Source organism: Cicer arietinum, chromosome 2 (genome assembly GCF_000331145.2).
Source record: "Cicer arietinum cultivar CDC Frontier isolate Library 1 chromosome 2, Cicar.CDCFrontier_v2.0, whole genome shotgun sequence".
NCBI lineage: Eukaryota > Viridiplantae > Streptophyta > Magnoliopsida > Fabales > Fabaceae > Cicer > Cicer arietinum.
In genome coordinates, this window is record NC_021161.2 from 49,396,484 (window position 1) to 49,416,358 (window position 19,875).

Here is a 19,875-nt window from a genome sequence, read left to right on the forward strand (position 1 = left end):
AACGTGAAGAGTTGTATATTTCAGAAAAGCCTCCACTATGTTTGATTCAACAAATAACCTTATATTTGACCATAAAAAATCAATAATTTTAAACAAATAAATTTTTAATCCGTAAATAATTTTAAAATTTCGTTTTTAATATATGTATAAAAAATTTATTTTTTAAGGTACTTCTAATATGGACCTTAAAAAAGGGTATATTCTATAATGTTATTAAAGAAAATGAAAATAGTATATTCTAGTATTATGCATGAGTAGATTTTTCACTTTTTAGCTATGAAAAGAAGAAAACCATGTAACGTGATGTTAGTAACAAACAAAAATCTTAACTCATTTGTACGATGTAATAACAAAGATCCTTTGACCTTTGTTGTAAGATAACAAAATCCATTTTTATTTTTCCTATCTCCGAAATTTCCTCCACACCTTTGTCTCAATAAATAACCTTTACCCCTTACAATAAACAAACGTATGACACAAACCAAAGACTCTTTCCTTCCTACAATCTATCATAATCACACTATCAATAACACGTTCCTCTAATTTTTTCCTTTCCATCATCATTCCAATCTGTCATTAATCAGCAACAAACTATATCCTATTTAACACCCTTTTATTTTTCTCCTTAGTTTTTTTTTTTTTTTTAGAAATTTTTCTCTTTTCTCTTCATTCTTTCTACATTTTTCTTCCAATGACAATATTCTAACATTCACCACTTTTTTTTTCTTCTTCCCATTCCTATTACCTCTATAACCCTTTTCTCCAAAATTTCCTTCCACCCATTTTCCTTCTGAGTTTATTCTCCCTTCCACCATGGGCAATTGTTGCTCAGGTGGCACTGATGACCCTGAAGACAAGGGAGAAGAAAATCAACAAAACAATAATGCAGGTGGAGATTCTTCAGCTACAACACCACCACCATCATCAAAACCATCTTCTAAACCATCAAAACCAGCAGCTATTGGTCCTGTTCTTGAAAGACCAATGGAAGATGTAAAAGCTACTTATAGCATAGGGAAGGAACTAGGGAGAGGACAATTTGGTGTAACATATTTGTGCACACATAAAACCACTGGAAAACAATATGCTTGCAAAACTATAGCCAAGAGAAAGCTTGTTAACAAAGAGGATATTGAAGATGCTAGGAGGGAGGTTCAGATCATGCACCATCTCACAGGGCAGCCTAATGTTGTGGAACTTGTTGGTGCTTATGAAGATAAACAATCTGTTCATTTGGTCATGGAGTTGTGTGCGGGCGGTGAACTATTCGATCGAATCATCGCTAAGGGTCATTATACAGAACGCGCCGCGGCTTCCTTGTTGAGAACCATAGTTCAAATTGTTCATACTTGTCATTCCATGGGTGTTATTCATAGAGATCTTAAACCTGAGAATTTCCTTTTGTTGAATAAGGACGAGAATTCGCCTCTCAAAGCCACCGATTTCGGGTTATCCGTGTTTTACAAGCAAGGTTTTCTAATTTTACAGCTTTAGTTACATTTGCCAAAATTATCAATATGTTTGCTTGTAGTAATTTTAGGATATGACATAAATTTACAATTTGCAAGTTCAAATCAAGCATTTTATAACATGGAAATTATCCTTTTTGACAGGGGAAGTGTTTAAAGATATTGTTGGTAGTGCATATTACATTGCACCTGAGGTCTTGAAGAGGAAATATGGACCAGAAGTAGATATTTGGAGTGTTGGTGTCATGTTATACATTCTTCTAAGCGGCGTTCCTCCATTTTGGGCAGGTTTATATTCAATCCCTTAAACTTAATCTACTTCTTAATAGAACATATAAGTGGTGACCCTCAACACAATCAAAAGGGATCATCACCTAGGTCTCATACTTAAGGGGCTACCAAATTTTTGTAGTAATATGTATATCATAGATAAATATTTAGAGTGGTACCAATTTCTTTAAATAGTACGTATAAATATTTAGTTAAGTACTAATTATTGTTATAGTGTGTGTAAATATATCTAGAGTCTACATAATTTGAAACTGAAACCATGATTTGGTTTGACAGAATCTGAAAATGGGATATTCAATGCCATCCTACGAGGCCACATCGACTTTTCTAGTGATCCATGGCCCTCCATTTCACCTGCAGCAAAAGATCTTGTAAGGAAAATGTTGAATTCTGATCCCAAGCAGAGGCTAACAGCATATGAGGTTTTGAGTAAGTATATGCATCAACTTCCTTTGTATGAACTGCTAGAATTCAATTATGTTATGCATGGTATACAAATTAATTTGACTTCAGATTTTCTAACAAATCACTTCTTACGCGAAAAACAGATCATCCATGGATCAAGGAAGATGGAGAAGCACCTGATACACCTCTTGACAATGCAGTGCTCAATAGGCTCAAACAGTTCAGAGCAATGAACCAATTCAAGAAAGTTGCTCTAAAGGTAGTGTGCTATTTTGCTCAAAGACAAATCTTAGGTGCAATACCTTGTGCGCAATTGTTACTCTTCTTTAATCATAATTTAACACATGGGCTATGTAGCCAATAATATAAACATTTATTTCAAAATTTAACAGAAAATTTAATTCATTTGACACTTATAATTGATAATAAACAACACCTACTGCATAAATATTGTTGCTCAATAAGACTTTTTTAGCCGGCATTTTTATATTTTCCAACTGAAATTATATTAAACTTAATAGTATAATAAAATTTACATATGGATAGGTTATTGCTAGCTGCCTATCAGAAGAAGAAATCATGGGATTGAAGCAGATGTTTAAGGGTATGGACACTGACAACAGTGGAACCATTACAATTGAAGAGCTCAAGCAAGGGCTTGCAAAGCAAGGAACTAGGCTAACAGAACAAGAAGTTAAGCAATTAATGGAAGCTGTAAGTAGTTGTCTCTCCTTCATTTTTGTAGGGTACTGCATGGCAAAATAACTTCTGCTCAAAAGCAGCTTCTCTTCCATGATAACTTAACACAATTTTTTTATTTTACTTTTTTTAACAAATTACAGGCAGATGCTGATGGTAATGGAATCATAGACTATGATGAGTTCATCGCAGCAACAATGCACATGAACCGATTGAACAGAGAAGAACATGTTTATACTGCCTTCCAATACTTTGATAAAGATAATAGCGGGTAAAGAAAAACAAATGAATAAAATCTGAATCAAGTTCATATAATAAAATTTAATTGGTGTAAATTTTCTAATCTCATTGCTTTTCCGCAATTAGGTACATTACCATTGAAGAACTAGAGCAAGCTCTCCATGAGTATAACATGCATGATGGCAGGGACATCAAGGAAATCATTTCAGAAGTTGATGCAGATAACGTAAGTCTTGTATAAAGTGAATTAAATATTTTTCCATTTCTAATAGAAACAACCTTGTTGCACATTCTCCAATTGACCTCGATTATGATAAACAAAAATATCTAAATTCATACTAATGAGATATTTATATATTGTGAGTTACTGATTTTTTCCCTTCAATTTAAACAAGAGAAATTGTAGTTTTCAGACTATAGCATTCATAAGAACTTACTTTATGAAGAGTTTTTGAAAATAAAATCTATATTAATTGAGATAGATATTAAGGAAATGGCATAATTAAATAAGAGTGAAAGTAGTTAACTTCATGAGTATTATTTTTATAATTGAGAATGTGTCCTAATTGCATGTATGTGTAGGATGGTCGGATTAACTATGATGAGTTTGTTGCAATGATGAGCAAGGGAAACCCAGAAGCAAATACCAAGAAGAGGCGTGATTCAACCTTGTTTTAGTAAGCGATTATGGGAAGATATTCAACGGAGACAATAATCTCTTCCAGCCTTGTATTATTAAAAAATTCCAGTTGCTAATGAGTGAAAAATCACATCACGCTTGGTAGTTGTTTGGTTGGAAAGGGATATCCTATCATATGGGTGAGGAATGGGTTAAGGTGAAAACAAACAAAATAGGAGGGGGAAAAGAACTTAAACTAACCTTTGAAAATTGTAAAATTATGCTAGGTCGGTTGGTTATGCTTTTTTTTCGTTTCCTTGTAACATGTTTGGTATTGTATTGTAATTGTTGCTCACTTAGGAATCAAATCAAAAGGGTGTTTATGTGTTGTCTCTTATTCAGTACTAGGTTTAAATATTTGCATTGTTAACTTTAAATATTTGATTTTGAATGCAGTTTTTATCACTGACAGGAAATTATACATGTATATTTGTGGGGTTTAGTTAAACATTAAACAAACAAATAGTGAATTGCCAACCCAATTTTTGAATAGCGAATAGTAAATCTCAACAGACACAATGAATGAATTACTTGAAACATATCCATATGCCAGTTACAACAAAAACAAAGCCGGGATATAACCAAATTATGTGTACAATATGGTGAGTGCATGTGTTTTAGAAGAATGACAACAAAATAGTAGTCAAATAAGACGCAGATAGTGAATATGTGAAGTTACTGCTTCAAAAGAATTCAAAATTGTTCGAATATATGAATGCTATATCTCTTCGATATATCTTAGTTTATACTCTGCCATATCCATTTGCAATTCATTACTTGATACAAATATCTGACTTGCCCAATTGAATCGGGCGTCTCAATTCACAAACCAACACTAAAACACCATGTAAACTTTCTGCTACTCTTGAACTTGAATTAATACTCAATTCTGTAGTGTATCAAGGTGCATCAATATTTGAAAGCAGATTTTCAGTTGTGCTAGAGATACTACAAGAAAATGGACACTTAATTGCTACAGTACAGTTTAGAATTAGAATTAAGTGAAACATAACACTGCTGCTGCATAGAGCTATACATATTATCAGTCTGCAAAGCATGTTTGGGTCTTGTAAAAAATTAACCTTTAACATAAATCTCCAAGTCCATCACAGCTAAGAATGAATGGTTTTTAACTACAAGGATGTATAAGCAGAATCTCTAATGAAACAGGTAAACATATGGATTTAGAGGAAGGCTTACTCAGACTTATTTAGACTTATACAGGCATATTTATGCTTATATCATGACGTAAACATATTTAAATCCACCAATAAAACTTAAAACAGGTCAGTTTTCAAAAATAGCCTAAGAAAACTCCCTAGCAGAGTCAGAGCAAGGGTTGAATTATAGGAGTGGTAGCTATTAGACAATGATTAAGAGAGTAAATTTTAACAATTGCTAGCACATTAGCATTCAATTACTACTTTTTCAATCTACGCTAAAATATTTGAGTATGCTCTTGGGAAGTAATTTTTCTTGTTTCGATGAGTTCACCAAACTCAAGAAAATGAAATAATACCACAGTAATGAAATATTTATATCAGCTATATTTGAAATCAAATTAGAAGTTTATACCCAATAGATTACCTGCACTCAAAAGAGCAAAAGGTCTATACATCCCAAAGATGGAAGTATAGACTGTATAGTTAATGTTATCAATCCTTGATAGAACAGCCTACATAGCAGCTGACCCCAAAAAACACTATAGCAGATTGCAGAATTTCCCCTATTTTGAAATATTTTATATTTTATACTTCTATACATAAAAACTAAAAACAAAACGAGCTGTAATTGTAAAATGACAGCAGCAGTGAGACAGGTTGAGAATAGAAACCCAAGCACTGTTCTAGTGTTTTAAATTGAAAAATTCTTAAAATACCCCAACCAAGAGCCGAAACATGTAAATTATAAATGCCTATTTGGAACTTTCGATCTCACTCTGAGGTGCAACGCAACAGCGGCCACACTACACTAAACTGATCCGCTACTGCATGTCCTCTAGTGGCCACGGGCACCTCTACTGCACATCTATAACGCACTATCAACAACACATTGAACCTTTTGGATGCACACACAATAAACTAATCGGTAAAATAATCCCAATTAGCATAGAAAAATAAAGAAGGCTAATGCAACCTTGGATCAAAAGCTACAATTCCCAGTTCCTTAAATTATTGAAATATTCAACTCACCCTTAGCAATCTCCACAATCTAAACATCCTAGTACAACAAACTCACAAAGCAACGAAACTACCTAATTATCCTTGAAGAATTTCGCATCAAGTAAACCTAATAAACATCTCATGCAGGAAAAATTAAATTCCAGTACTCAAAATTGAATAATAACCTTTTCTCAAATCAAGTAGTGTTAGCGGAAAAGTAACAATATCATACATCATAATCCTGCTTTACATTGATATATCAATAAAACTATTCAATTGCGAATCCAAACATCCATCAACAAGTTATACATAGTGAATTACCACAAAACCCTAACACAACCGAAGAAACCCTAGAAATTAGCAAAATAAATCAAAAGGAGTTTCAGAAAGAAGAGCGCGCGTGTCATGAACTACTTCTCTTTAGTAGTAACACCATACTTCTCCTGCATACGAGCAATCTCATCTTCCTTCTTCTTCTGATCAAACTTCTTACTCATCTTAGCATGCTGATAATAAAGAACGATGAGATAACGATTAGCGACGTTGAAACCAGAGAGATGATCGACGGCGGTCTTAGCGTCGTAAATATCTTCGTAAACGACGAAAGCTGTGCCGCGCGTGTCTTTGTTAGTTCCGATTCGGATCTGACGAATCGCGCCGTATTTGCCGAATATATCGTACATTTCTTCGCTTGTTATGTTGAAGGGAAGGTTGCGAACGTAGAGGACGCGGTTAACTTCCGGTGGAAGACGTGTGTTTCCCTTCCGGAGACTGATTGTTGTCATGTTGATGGTTTTGGTGTTTGGATGATGAGAAAGTGAAGGAAAAGTTTCCGCGAGAAAGTGAAAAAGAATCAGATTAATTGTTTGAGCTTTTATGTATATAGATCATGTTGGGTTGGGCTTTGGGTTGGGCCTACAAATCTCGTATGGAGATGAACTTTTAAATTGGGAAAGTTGGATATCGCATCGCCAATTAACTCTATATCATCTTCATTAAAAAAAAATTAAATTTAAAATATCTAAAATAATATTAAATAAACTGTAAAAATTAAAAAGTGGTCTTTGTAACTCTACAATTTTTATTTTTCAGAAAAGTGAGTTTTGTTTAAAAAAATCCTTCACTAAAGTGAGTTTTGTAATTTTTTTCATTCTATTTTTTCGAGTAAGAATCAGAGGAGTAATGATAACAGCTACGTGATTTTATCGGTCAATCTCTTTTGCCCATGATATGACAGTTTCTCGTGACTAAAAAAATTGATCAGTTGTGAATGCTTCAGTCAAATCTACACATAATAGTTGTGTTTTTTCATCTCTATTTCAAAAAAAAAAAAATACATACCGAATTTTTAAAATTTCTTATTGGGTAAAAGTAATTATCGAATTTTCAAGTGAAAAATTTTATTTACCGAATATTTAGTTGAAGGGGTCAGATTTTAGAGTAATTTTTTTTTACTATTTACTAATTAAAAATTAAAAGAAATATTTTAAATTTTTAATAATTTAGAAGTATAAGTTCAATTGAAGACTACGAAATACAACTTTCTTAAATTTTGATTGTATGAGAGAAATAACTCCTATAAGAACAATTTTATTTAGTACACATTTTTTAAAAATTATATGTGATTTCAAAAAAAAACACACGCGAATAGGATTGTTTTTTCTCTTTGAAAGTATACTTTTAAATAAAAATATTGTTTATTTTTTATTCAAAAATATACTGCCGAAGTGGTATTTTAGTGGGGATTAAAGTAGTTCTCTTAATGTGAGATACTAGTTTGTGGGCAAAATGTAAAACGTGAAAACAACTTATTCATAAGTACACATGTGTACTTTCAAAAAATAAAAAACTATTTTTCTGTTTAGAATTGTATTTATAAAATCATATAATTTTTTAAAAACGTAAAGTGGAGATAAAATTACCGTAATAAATTATATGGACCACTTGTTCCACCCCTATGTTCTAAAAAAATTATTTATTTTATCAACTGTACCCTCTTTAAAATTACATATGAGATTTTATCAAGATTAGAACTGTCAATAAAGCTCGAAGTTTAATTATTATTTTTTAAATCTCTTATTAAATCTTTTAATATTAAGTCTCCTATTAAAATAATATTTTAAAATTCTATTCATTATTTCATTATTTTTCGTGGGTCTAAACGAGGGGACTCATGAGCTCAATATTTTATAAATTAAAAATTTTGTTTTAAAAAAATACAATTTTTGATTTAAATCATCTTTTTCTCGACAAATTTTGTCAGAAAAATCAAAAATTATTTTTATCAAAAAAGAATATTCTTGAATCAATAAATTTTGATAAAAAATAAAAAAAAAATCAAAACATTTTTATCAAACAAAGTTTTATGAATTTTTTAGCTTTGGAGGTTTTTTTTTTTTTGAAGACTTAATATCTATAAATTTTTTAACTCTTCCAATATGTCAACTAAGACCAATAATTAATAGATGTTGAAATTGACAATTATAGGCCAAAAGATGCAAGGAGTGCATCAAAACAATACAATTTTATTTGATTAAGAATTAAAATGGTGACAAAAATACAACTATAATCTTTTAAATTTAATTAATTCAATTGAAATCTTTTGATTATTTAAAACTCTACAAAATACTGCAATAATATATATATATATATATATATATATATATATATCATGCTAATCATTTAGAAACCATTTATCAAATTTTATAAATTGTCTATATTTCTTAAATTTCTCTAATACAATTTAAAACATACATAACTTTAAAAACAAGGTAATAAATATTTATTCACATAATCAATGTCTTTAGTTTCTTTCACATACAAAGTAATTTCAATAGTCAATTTGTTGTCATGTTTCAATTAGATCTTAACATTTCATAAAAATAATTCAAAAAAATTATCAAACTTAAAAAGTTACATGCGTAATTTAGTATATTTTAAAAATTAATGGTATAAATCAAATGTAACACCTTAATGTTCAAATTGAAAAAATAAATAAACTTAAAAGACATAACAGAAATTTGAACTAAATTTAAAAGACTAAATGTATATTTTTGTCTTTAATTAAAGTGTCCAATATATGCCACGGTCACTAATGACTTATGAGACACGTTAAAACAAATAATAAAATTAATACACAATAATTCTTAATTTTTTTATTTTTTATTTTTTTGTAGTTTTTCGTTAAAGATGTATAAAAAGTGGCACATGCCAAAATTTTGATAAAGATGTTAATGAAAAGTAACGTATCTAAAAGTGGCACATACCAAAAATTAGTTACGATTTTGTTTTTGAGAAGTTACATATCTTTGGAGCAAAATCATTGATAAATATCTTCTTCAATTCAAAATAACCGTATACTCACTAAACATGGACAACCTCATTTTTTTGTCCTACTTTTATACACTCTCGTCAATATTTCACATCTAAAAATCCGTTAATTCCGTTGATCCGTTCATTGTAGATTGGGATATTTAAAATACTAAGCATAACAAAATGTCTAGTTTTATCCTAATTTCTCTAGTTAAAATACCCCATGACTAACATCAGATACATTTCAATTGGGCATATATCTTGAAAAACATAGCATAATAAACACCGTATAATTTGTACAGCTTCTTGTTCCTAGGTCCCTCACCTCTTCATTCAGCCATGGAACAAAAGGAGGTATCGGTAAGCCTAAATCTATATAATGAAATATAAAGGAAGAAAATTTTGGAAGAAATTCATCACCTTCTGAACTATTGAAAGAAAATGTGCAATTGTATTCAATCATGGCAAAAAATTGAAAATTTATGATGCTTTATGGTTATAGGCTAGAATTCTAAATTTGTAATTGTTACCGAACTTTATTATTTTGGATAGACATTTCAGATGGTTATCATCAGATAGTACCTTTGGACGTTTCTAACCAAAATTTCTCTTGCTTGCTGCAGCATTACTTGTGTAGAAGTCCATTTTATCGCCTTTGGTTAAAAATTGATTGTCTTCTGAAATATTGTTGTCAAGTTATTATAGATCGAAACACGATATAAAACATGTGAACTTGAATCTTGTAGTTAAGTCTATGAGTGTTTTGAGCTTGTATTGGTTAAGATGCGTTATAGGGGGTATTAACCAATACAAGGTCAAGAAACTCAAGATTAATGTCTTATATGTTCTTGCATTTGAATAGGAGGTTTTAACATTGAACTTCGAATGGTTAATCTGTGTTCATAAGGGGGACTAACCAATATCAGTTCACGATGAAGCTTCTGATTCGAAACAAACTGTTAAAAATTGATTGTCTTCCGATGTATTGTTGTCATGATATTATTATAGATAAAAACACAACATAAAACATGTAAACTCCAATATTGTAGTCAAGTCTATGAGACTTTTGAGCTTGTATTGGTTAATGTGCGTTATAAGGGGGGATTAACCAATACAAGGTCAAGAAACTCAAGATTAATGTCTTATATGTTCTTGCATTCGAATAAGAAGTTTTGAAAATTGAACTTGAAATGGTTAATGTGCGTTGATCAAGGGGATATTAACCAATACAAGTTCATGAAAAAGCTTCCTATTCAAAACAAACTTTGTTTTGTTTTTTTTTTTTTATTTCATGTAAAATCATGAGAAGCAACAAAAATACTGATTAATATGTATGACTCTAAATATGTATGCAGAAAATACCTACTAAATCATCTGTGCCTCAGTTTGGAGGGTGGGACCAAAAGGCTCCAGGAGCTACTGACTATTCAATGGTGTTTACCCAAGCTCGTGAAAACAAAAAGCATCAGAAAACTGACCTGACCCAAGTCAAGCGTAACAGCATTGGGAATGAACAGGACCTCGCCAAAGCTAGTCATGGACATGCACATCCTGCTCATGGTCATGTTCGTTCTGCCAATGGTCATGTTCGTTCTGCCAATGGTCATGCCAATCCTGCTCATGGTCATGCCCATCCTGCTCATGGTCATGCTCATGCCCAAGTTCATGCTCATGCACAAGAAGATCCTGTAGTCATGGTGAGACCATTTTCTTTAGTTACTAATTCAGTTGCATGGTTTTTGTTGTTATTACTTGAGATTTTATGCTGTGAGTTTCAACTCTTCAAGATTAAATACTCCCTCTAGATTTGATCCATATCCCCCATGATAAACGCACATGGATCATTTACTAGGGAGAGTACAATTATCAAAAGCACAAAACATAGATTAGAAAAGTTTAGAAGTCTATTTCAACTTCTGTCATTTTGTTTCCTTTATACATTGTACATGTGCATTTTAAATTTATACATAAGTTACTTCTTTGGTGTTTCTATTAACTTGAACACACAAAGAGAGGGGCATGAAGAGAAAAGACAATACTGTGGAATTGAGTGAATACAATTTCTAATACATATGTTGATTATTTATTACCATGCAGGGGAAAAAGAGGATTCTGACCTACATAAATTGCTGTATTAGGCCTTGATATGATAACAACCACATAAACATAGTCAGTCCTTCATATTCAAATCCATGTCATGCTATTAAACGTACTAGGATATATGACTTGTAAAATATTTTTGTGTAGATGAGACAAGTTCAATAGAAAACTGACCATTACACATTGTACAGTATCGTATAAAAGCTACGGTCTCTTTTATTCCAGTTGCTTTTGATACAGTCTAAGCAATGTACATTACATCAATGGAAAATATTGCACGAAATATATCTATTACTATTACATAATTATATATACATATGATGCTTACCAGTGGATGAAATGTACATATTTTATTTTGTTTGATCAGAAAACTTGAGTTACATATTTTATCCTCCCCGCCCACGTAACCAATGATGCCAGAAATTATGCCGTGGACTTTGCCCGCTTAACTGGGGCTTGAAGAGAACTTAGATAACTGGCATCCTTCTTGTCCAGTCCATCAAACACATAACTAAAAGGTTCCATTTGTATGTATCTCCCAGTACCAGGAACAGCTTTCAATTCATTGTTTTCCCAAACAACTCTTCCTCCTGCTATAGTCACTTCAATTTTCCCCTGAAACAACAATTTAAAAAAAAAAACTTTCAATCTGGATATCACATGACAAAACTTCAATTATTGAACAATATATACAAAAAAGCACACGTTTAATAGAGCCATAGGAAACAGACAAGGTAAAAGAACAGTGACTGAACAAATAAAGATTGCATAGATGTCGTTTTAAAAAAAAAATTGCATACATGTGAGGGAAAAATGGTGCAAAGTAGGTGTGAAATTCCGCCATGAGTCAGGAGATAGAAGAAGACATTTCTTAAAATAGATAGATAGACCACAGAAGGAAATATCAATTGTAAAAAAATAAATAAATAATATGCCTAAGGCTTTTGTTAAGGCTAGAATGAATTCTAGCTGTAAAAAAATAGGCCATTAAACAAAGTGCTGTACCATATGCAAAACTAATGTTCCCTACCCAATTCAAAACCAGAAAATTAGCAGCAAGAATGAAATTCTTTTATTCCATTAGGACTGTGTCTCAATTCTAATATACCATTTGTACCTAGCTAGCTAACTGTGAACATGGAGGCCTGGTAATTGCGCAAAATTAAAACCCAAAAGAAAAACCCAGACACCTTAAGAAGTCATTGGCCAGTTAATTACCTTTCCTCTCCTTCCCTCGTAGATGTTTGTGTCCAGTCTAGAGTGGTGTGACTTTGCAGTTACCTCAAAGCTTGAATTCGGATTGAGAATTATAATATCTGCATCAGAGCCAGGAAGAATCGCTCCTTTCCTTGGATATATATTGAAGATTCTAGCACTGAAATGATAAATAAAAATAAAAAATTAATTTTGGGACCTTTTTCAATCACCTTTTTAAAATTAAAATGGTTAAAATAAAATACTGTGGATTCCCCTTATTTCCATGTAAGAACAGGATTGCCAATTTTTACTTTGATTGACCATAAAATTTACCATTCTGTGCTTGTCAACCGGACAAAGTCAGTGACAGATATTTGGCCAGATTCCTGTGAGATATATATGGGAAAAATCCAGTTAGAAGGCTATCATCTCCTTCGTTTTTACCTCAACCTAGCAAGACGCTGGAAATTTATTAACTTACCACCATGATATCCCATACAACGTGCATCCTTTCTTCAATACCTACAGATTTCAGGTTGCATAGCATTAGTAAGAAAACAATTCAAAATCAATCAGAATGGATTTAGGCCATAAATATGTAAGGTCACCATGTGATTACCATTGACACCATTAGGTATTTTGCGGAAGTCGTCAATTCCAAAAGCTTTTTGGGTCGAATTAAAGACACAATGATCAGTTCCTACCAGCTGCAAATTTGTAAAAAGTATCCTTTGGTCAAATTAACGACTTAGCGAAGAGAACCGTTGTCTTTAAATGATTACTGAATCTAACACTAACTCATAATGTGAAACCTGCAAAACTCCTGTTGAGAGGGCAGCTTGTAGGGCCTTATCATGTCCTTGTTTCCTAATAGGGGGACTCATGACATACCTGAAACATGAGAATGAAATATGGCTTATGTATTCTTAAAATTGAAGACAATAAAAGAATAACAGTATGGAAAACAATGAAACAAGTGAAGGCACTTGCTTTGCTGCAGTCTCAAAATCAGGATGCCAAAGCCAAGATTCATCAAGGGCTAACCCAGAAACAACAGGTTCTCCAATTACTCTTTGTCCTGAAGTTAGAAAACAAACAGGTCACCTACTAAAACTAAGTCATTTGGAGAAAAAAAACAGTTAATGTCGAGGTGGAAACATATAAAGAAACCCTCTTTTCTGCAATTTCAATACAAGTAGGGGAGCTCACTAAAATTATGTAAAACTTAAAATGTCACACTTGGAAAGTCACCCAAAACCCTAGACTCAGGTCTAAGTAAACTCGTGAAATCTCCATACATTATAATAGTATAAAAAAATATTTAAAACATCTATGATAATATGTAAACTCAATTTAAAACTATGTGCACAGTAAATGTTAAACATCTATCATAGTAATAAAGCAAACCAAAATCACAAAATCAGCATTATAAAATCACTTTTTTTAGAAGTTTCAGCAAATGGGCTCTAAGTCTCATGTTCACAATTAAGTTCAAGTGATTTGAATGGCCCCAAGTTTCTGTATGACAGCGTAGGTTCAATTTAATCGCATTGCAAAATAGTGGAATTGTGAAGTGTTGTCAGGTTAATCTAACTATGGCTATTATAATTCAAGTACAAAAAGTCTTCTTTTTACATTGTTTTTCTCTCATAAAAAGACAAGAATATTTTGTGCAAACGTTTGAGTTTTTCTACAAATGGACTCCTAACCTTATCTCTAAATGTTGTAATTGTATGCTTTCTCTAAATAATTTAGAATAACACTACAAGGATTAAAGTTAAGAACCTGATTTCCTGGCCTTCGCAATTTCTTCCATTGCATCAATGCTCATGACATGAACCACGTATAAAGGAGTGTTGACAAAATCTGCTAAGCGTATAGCACGGGCAGTTGCCTCTCCTTCCAACTACACACGTAGGTACCCGAATCAAATAACGAAATGTTCTATAAATCATTCTAACAGATATTTAGATTTTAGACTTTACAGTAATCACAATATAACAATACAAGAAATCAATCTAATCACATACCAACTAAATGTGGTTCATCAACAGAGCTGAAAAGTTTATCAGAATGAATGTAAAACTAGAGTGGTTATAAATTACCAGTATGCAAATTTCGACGCTAGTACAAATAGTTAAGTTGGCTCAAGTATGTCCACCTAAATCCAATGCACTATGAAGGAAGGCTACTTAGATATAAAGGGAAGGTTGAAAAATGGGGAATGAATGTTGTGTATTCTATGAATTTGATTATTCTGTAAATTCTTTATGAAAAAGAACAAAATTGAGACTGACCACTGCAGGCCTTGAAAGAGCATGCCCCTCAGGTCCAGTTATTCCAAGCTCTATCATCTTCCTTTGCCCTTCATACACAGCATCTCCATTTTCTGCGTGAACCATGGCTAAGGCGCCGAGAGACTTGCACTTTTTAAATCCTTCCAGAAGCAGATCATCACTGATCATAAGAGCTCCTTTGTATGCCATGAAAAACTTAAAAGAGTTTATACCTGCAATTAGAAAACATAGATGTATTACTTGAAATAAACTCCCCATGCAGAAACCTTCCATCGGGTCATTGCCTCATAATCAACCAAATTATGAAAAATGCAAAAAGGAAATGAATTATAACCTTTCTCCTTGACCATGAGCTCCATTTCTCTTGAAACAGTTTCATCCCATTTGGTAATAGCCATATGGAAACCATAATCCATGCAAGACTTCTTTGCCTTCTTTTCATAGGCTTCAAAACCGGCTGTTAGACTCCCATTAATTGGTATAACAAAGTCGATGTGCATAGTCGTCCCACCAGCCAATGCTGCGGCCTGGCCACTGAAGAAATTGTCCACCGTTACAGTGTTCATAAACTCAAACTCTAGATGGGTATGAGGATCAATGCCTCCTGTTAGTAAACAAAAAGTTGCAATCAAATAGTCTGTCAAAATATGATGACGATGATGACAAATGACGTCAAATTGACATCATGACGGAATAAAAAAAAGTTAACTAGATAGTGAGATCACTAAGTTGATTCATTTCTGAAGTGTTTACATGTAGACCTTGAGCAGTTTAAGTGGATTCCACTATGCCACATCACTTTTAATTAAGCAAATCACCACTTTTCACACCAATGGTGCAACTATTAAAGAGCCACAATAGGTCACAGTGTCCCACCTGTGTTTGCTTAAGTGGGCCTTAGTGTCACTTTCAATTTCACTCGAACATTGTTTAGTGCTAATAAGAAGGGATTGCTTGTGTAACACATTTTCACCCTACATATCATGTGGAACACTCCAATGGTAAAACCTTCCAAGAACTATTCTATCAAGAAACTATAAAACACTAACACTGACACCAAAAATGAAACCAACATTGACATGACACGGACAATAGATTGAGAAAATTGTATTGACTATATGTAACCACATGTGTGAGTGTCATACGAGTGTCAGAACACCGACACATTCAAACACTCAGACATGCCTTGGACCTGAAGTGCCAGTGTATACATAGTTAAGAACCTAGTATGAATCATCATTGGAGTTGGTCTAGGATAAAAACTCAAAGGTCTAACCTGGCATAACAAATTTGCCAGTGGCATCAATGACATGCACGTCATCTCCAACCTGCAGATGGAAAATAAGACGAAGAACAAATCATAGGGTAGAAAGTAACAAGTATAAGAATCAAATACATGTCCCGATAAACAGCTTAATTAAGCACTTATAACATAAGTGTCATATCTTATGTATAAACTATTTTTCTAAGACAAGATAAAGTAAAGTGAAATTGTTTTTATATACGCTAATGCTATAAGTTGTTTTCATTGGATTTGGATCCTCTAAAGTAAAAAGTTAATAAAGTAGACAAATCAAGGGTTAAGATTATAACTACGTTTGGTCATTTGTGTACATATAATATCAATTATTGATTTGTTTATCAAGAGTTGATATTAGTCACTTATTCTCTAAAGTAAGTTGCTTGTTTTAGAGGAGTATAATCCGTTTTCATAAACTATTGTGGATAACTTGTGAAAATTAGTTGAAAAAAGCTTATGAAAAATATTTTAAGTTGTTTTAAATAAACTCGTCTCAGAAATGCAAGTGGTTATAAGCTACGATAAGTCAATCCTTGTCGAAACAGATTCAAAAGCTAAGGCGTTAGAAAGAAATAGCAGCAAAAATAGATAAGAGAGCATTATACCGTGATAGTTGGATTGACGGCAACGATGATGCCATCTTCAACATAAACATCGGCGATTTGTTGGTGGTGAGCATTGACAACAGTGCCACCTTTGATCAACAATTTGTTGGATGATGGAATTGAAGTTCCACATGTGGAGTCTCCGTATCCGATTCCAGCTTCACAAAACTGAATTAGAGAGTCAAAATAGTTGATAAGAAGGAGAAAAGTCAACTAAAAAAAGAAGAGAAGAGAATAGAGAGAGTGAGTGAAGTTACTTGTACCTGGTGATTGGGTTGTGATTGTGCAAACAAAGAAGGAACGATAAGGAAGAAGAGGAAAAGAATAAAAGTCATGATAGCTAGCTAGCTCCAATGCTTCGATTTCGATCTCATCTTCTCCTTCTTTATTTGCATTTTCAAACCGGTCACCGTAAGCGGGTTGCAATCCATCTCATTTATTATTCATCCGATTAAATATAAACACAATTGCTTTTTTTTTAACGAAAATATACATAATTTTTTATTAGAACCACGTAGAATAAATGTAATCAATATTTATCTATCTATACTACCTCATTCCAACAAAAATTGTAAAATTGTACACATGGTGCCTCCATATAACTTATTGTGCCACATGTCTCCTTACCAGTTAGATCTTAGACATTGAAGGCCAATATAAAATATTTTTCTATTAATTTCATAAATTTAATTTTGATAAAATGGTAATTCTAATTTTTAAATATATTAAAAATATTCAATTTATAAATATTTTCATTACTATAAAGTCACTCTATAATTTAATATTAATAGTAAGATATTAATTATATATTATATATTATATATAAATATTATTGTAGATATTATTAATTAAAAAAACAAATATATTTATGTTCATAAATACACATGCAATAATAATTCAAAAAATATATTATATAATGATTAATATTGATAATGATTAATTTTGAAAATCGTAGAGAATGGAAATAAATGATGTACATTAATTTAATGATATTGCATAATTATTTATTTACTATAAAAATTAGTGTAAATCTAATATAAATATACTCAATTATATTGTTTTTATATATATTTAATTAATTAATCAAATCCACAATTCTTTCTTTAAAAATATAATATATGCTCTTTTTTTTTTCTATTTGGTTTAAATTTGTCTGTCTAAAGTATTGATATCTTGTCTATAGAATTAACGTATAAATAAATGTCATGCATAATATAAACAAATGTCATACATCTCACCGGGATAATACACATAGCTTTGTGCATTATTAATAATCAAACAAATGTCACACGTATAAAACAAAAATACCATGCTTTATAAATACTTATACATCTTGTCAAAACAAACTATATACTTATACATAGTACAAGTAGTAATATAGTGGTATAAATATATAGATAAAAAATAGCAGTATAAATATAAGAAATTAATTTGTATTGACCGGTAACCTAAAATATTTTACAGTATTACACATCACAATTATTTGTATTCATTATTTTAAAGATAAATATCATATAGTCAACTATTTTTCTAAATTAAATAGTTGTAATTCCACATTAATGTAAAAAATATTTATATTATCATTATATATAAATTAAATTATAAATATAAATAATAAATAAATGTCATATATCTCATGAAGTAGTACAGATGTCATTTATAAGTGCATTATTAATTTCTAATTGCATAAGTTGAAATGTTGCATTATTTCTTATTTATTGTTTAATGATAATTCTCATTTCGCAATCCAATATATTATAATCGTGTTATATTTTTCTTTTTAAATTTACCAGTAGAGTCATCCATGCAAACAACAAGTTGACTAGCTCATATTGGATTACATAATATTTCTTCATTATATAAATAAACTAAAATATATAGGAATACACTATTTATTTTTATCACGTGATTCAATTAATTGAATCCTAAGCAAATAAAATATAATTTATAACACAGATAAAAATAATTATATAAATTCATTACATAGAAATAATAACTTTTGGTGATAATCATAAAATACATAATGTATTTATATCAAACATGTTAGAGGGCATGTACTAAGAAGTTATTTTTAATTTTACATTAATAAAAAATCACAACTTATTAACGCACACGCATAACTTCAGTATTGTTTGATTTTTTCAATATACGATTAGTGGTGGATATCAAATAATTTTACATTAATATATAATTTTTAATTTCATCAAACAAATTACAACAACAATTTTTTTTATATAAAAAAAACTATAGTTATCATTAAGAATGAATGATTTTTTATTTTCATTTTTTTTTTGCTCAATTTGTATTGTTATTTTGAAATACCATCTTATATATCGAGAAATTATCACTTTGTTGATTGAATATTAGTTTGTACATTGTTTTTTTTTTAACTAAAGTCTGAATATTGGTTGGAAATTATGCTAACTGGATTTTGTATTAGAACGATCATATGAACCACAATATTTTAAGTTGAACTTTTAATAAACAATGTAAATATAGATGCACCAACCCACTTCGGGTTATTGGCACACAAGCAACAGCTTCGAATTGAGCAAAACAAAATATCCACATCAATATTTGACCGAATATTCAAGAAATCGTAATTCTCGATAAATTCATGAATCGACAAATATATATTTTTAATATTATAAAATATTAATTAAAATAATTATTTGTATTAATATTATAATTAAATTTATGACTTATCTGCTATTTTAATTTTATATTAATGTTATATTTTTGAAAGAAAAAAAATTAATAAAATTTAATCATTTCACAAATATAGATGCACCAACCCACTCGAAAAGTATTCTGCAATGGTTGACTTATTGTTGTCAAAATTGATTTATTTATAGTTTGAAATAAATAATTTTCGACCTTGAGATATTTAAGCTTGAGGTCCGCCAAAGCTTGTCTCTGCACGCCACTGAGCACTTATCCTGGAGTTGGCTCAACATAGCCAATTTCAATCAATCAGAGTCCACCATTCTTTCCATCTCAAGAGATTCTCCATCAACATGCTCAAGTGTTCATAGTCCCCATCAATTTTGGGTATGGTCAGCATATTATGCCATTCTTGTAACACTCAAAATTTTCATATATTATATATGTGTCTTATT

General features: G+C 31.1%; 4 protein-coding genes across 8 annotated transcripts; 2 read left to right on the forward strand and 2 right to left on the reverse strand.

Moving 5' to 3' along the window:
* Nucleotides 1-676: 676 nt before the first annotated feature.
* LOC101502089 (calcium-dependent protein kinase 34-like) lies at nt 677-4,120 on the forward strand. Its single transcript, XM_004491174.4, has 8 exons — nt 677-1,471; nt 1,614-1,757; nt 2,037-2,189; nt 2,309-2,424; nt 2,712-2,879; nt 3,008-3,135; nt 3,231-3,330; nt 3,687-4,120. Exons 1-8 carry the CDS (start codon nt 814-816, stop codon nt 3,780-3,782), a joined length of 1,563 nt encoding a protein of 520 aa, XP_004491231.1. The 5' UTR covers nt 677-813; the 3' UTR covers nt 3,783-4,120.
* A 1,998-nt stretch (nt 4,121-6,118) lies between these two features.
* On the reverse strand, nt 6,119-6,805 carry LOC101502414 (splicing factor 3B subunit 6-like protein). The gene has a single exon (XM_004491175.4). It carries the CDS (start codon nt 6,728-6,730, stop codon nt 6,356-6,358), a length of 375 nt encoding a protein of 124 aa, XP_004491232.1. The 5' UTR covers nt 6,731-6,805; the 3' UTR covers nt 6,119-6,355.
* Nucleotides 6,806-9,473: 2,668 nt separating this feature from the next.
* On the forward strand, nt 9,474-11,642 carry LOC101503143 (uncharacterized). 2 transcript variants are annotated; one of them, XM_004491178.4, is made up of 3 exons: nt 9,474-9,611; nt 10,613-10,954; nt 11,355-11,642. In XM_004491178.4, exons 1-3 carry the CDS (start codon nt 9,597-9,599, stop codon nt 11,400-11,402), a joined length of 405 nt encoding a protein of 134 aa, XP_004491235.1. In that variant the 5' UTR covers nt 9,474-9,596; the 3' UTR covers nt 11,403-11,642. The 2 variants fall into 2 exon arrangements, with proteins under 2 accessions (XP_004491235.1, XP_004491234.1); XM_004491177.4 differs by having other exon boundaries at nt 9,478-9,617.
* Nucleotides 9,515-17,186, reverse strand: LOC101502714 (dihydropyrimidinase). 4 transcript variants are annotated; one of them, XR_012162021.1, is made up of 15 exons: nt 17,020-17,186; nt 16,757-16,924; nt 16,128-16,179; nt 15,186-15,455; nt 14,852-15,063; nt 14,340-14,460; nt 13,545-13,632; nt 13,367-13,445; nt 13,174-13,261; nt 13,036-13,076; nt 12,888-12,940; nt 12,576-12,732; nt 11,686-11,972; nt 10,620-10,943; nt 9,515-9,931 (listed from the first exon to the last, which is right to left on the reverse strand). XR_012162021.1 is itself a non-coding variant. In XM_004491176.4 (13 exons), exons 1-13 carry the CDS (start codon nt 17,089-17,091, stop codon nt 11,781-11,783), a joined length of 1,593 nt encoding a protein of 530 aa, XP_004491233.1. In that variant the 5' UTR covers nt 17,092-17,186; the 3' UTR covers nt 11,513-11,780. The 4 variants fall into 4 exon arrangements, 1 of the variants encoding a protein (XP_004491233.1); XR_012162020.1 differs by having other exon boundaries at nt 9,515-9,934; XR_012162019.1 differs by having other exon boundaries at nt 9,515-10,943.
* Between the last annotated feature and the right edge of the window lie 2,689 nt (nt 17,187-19,875).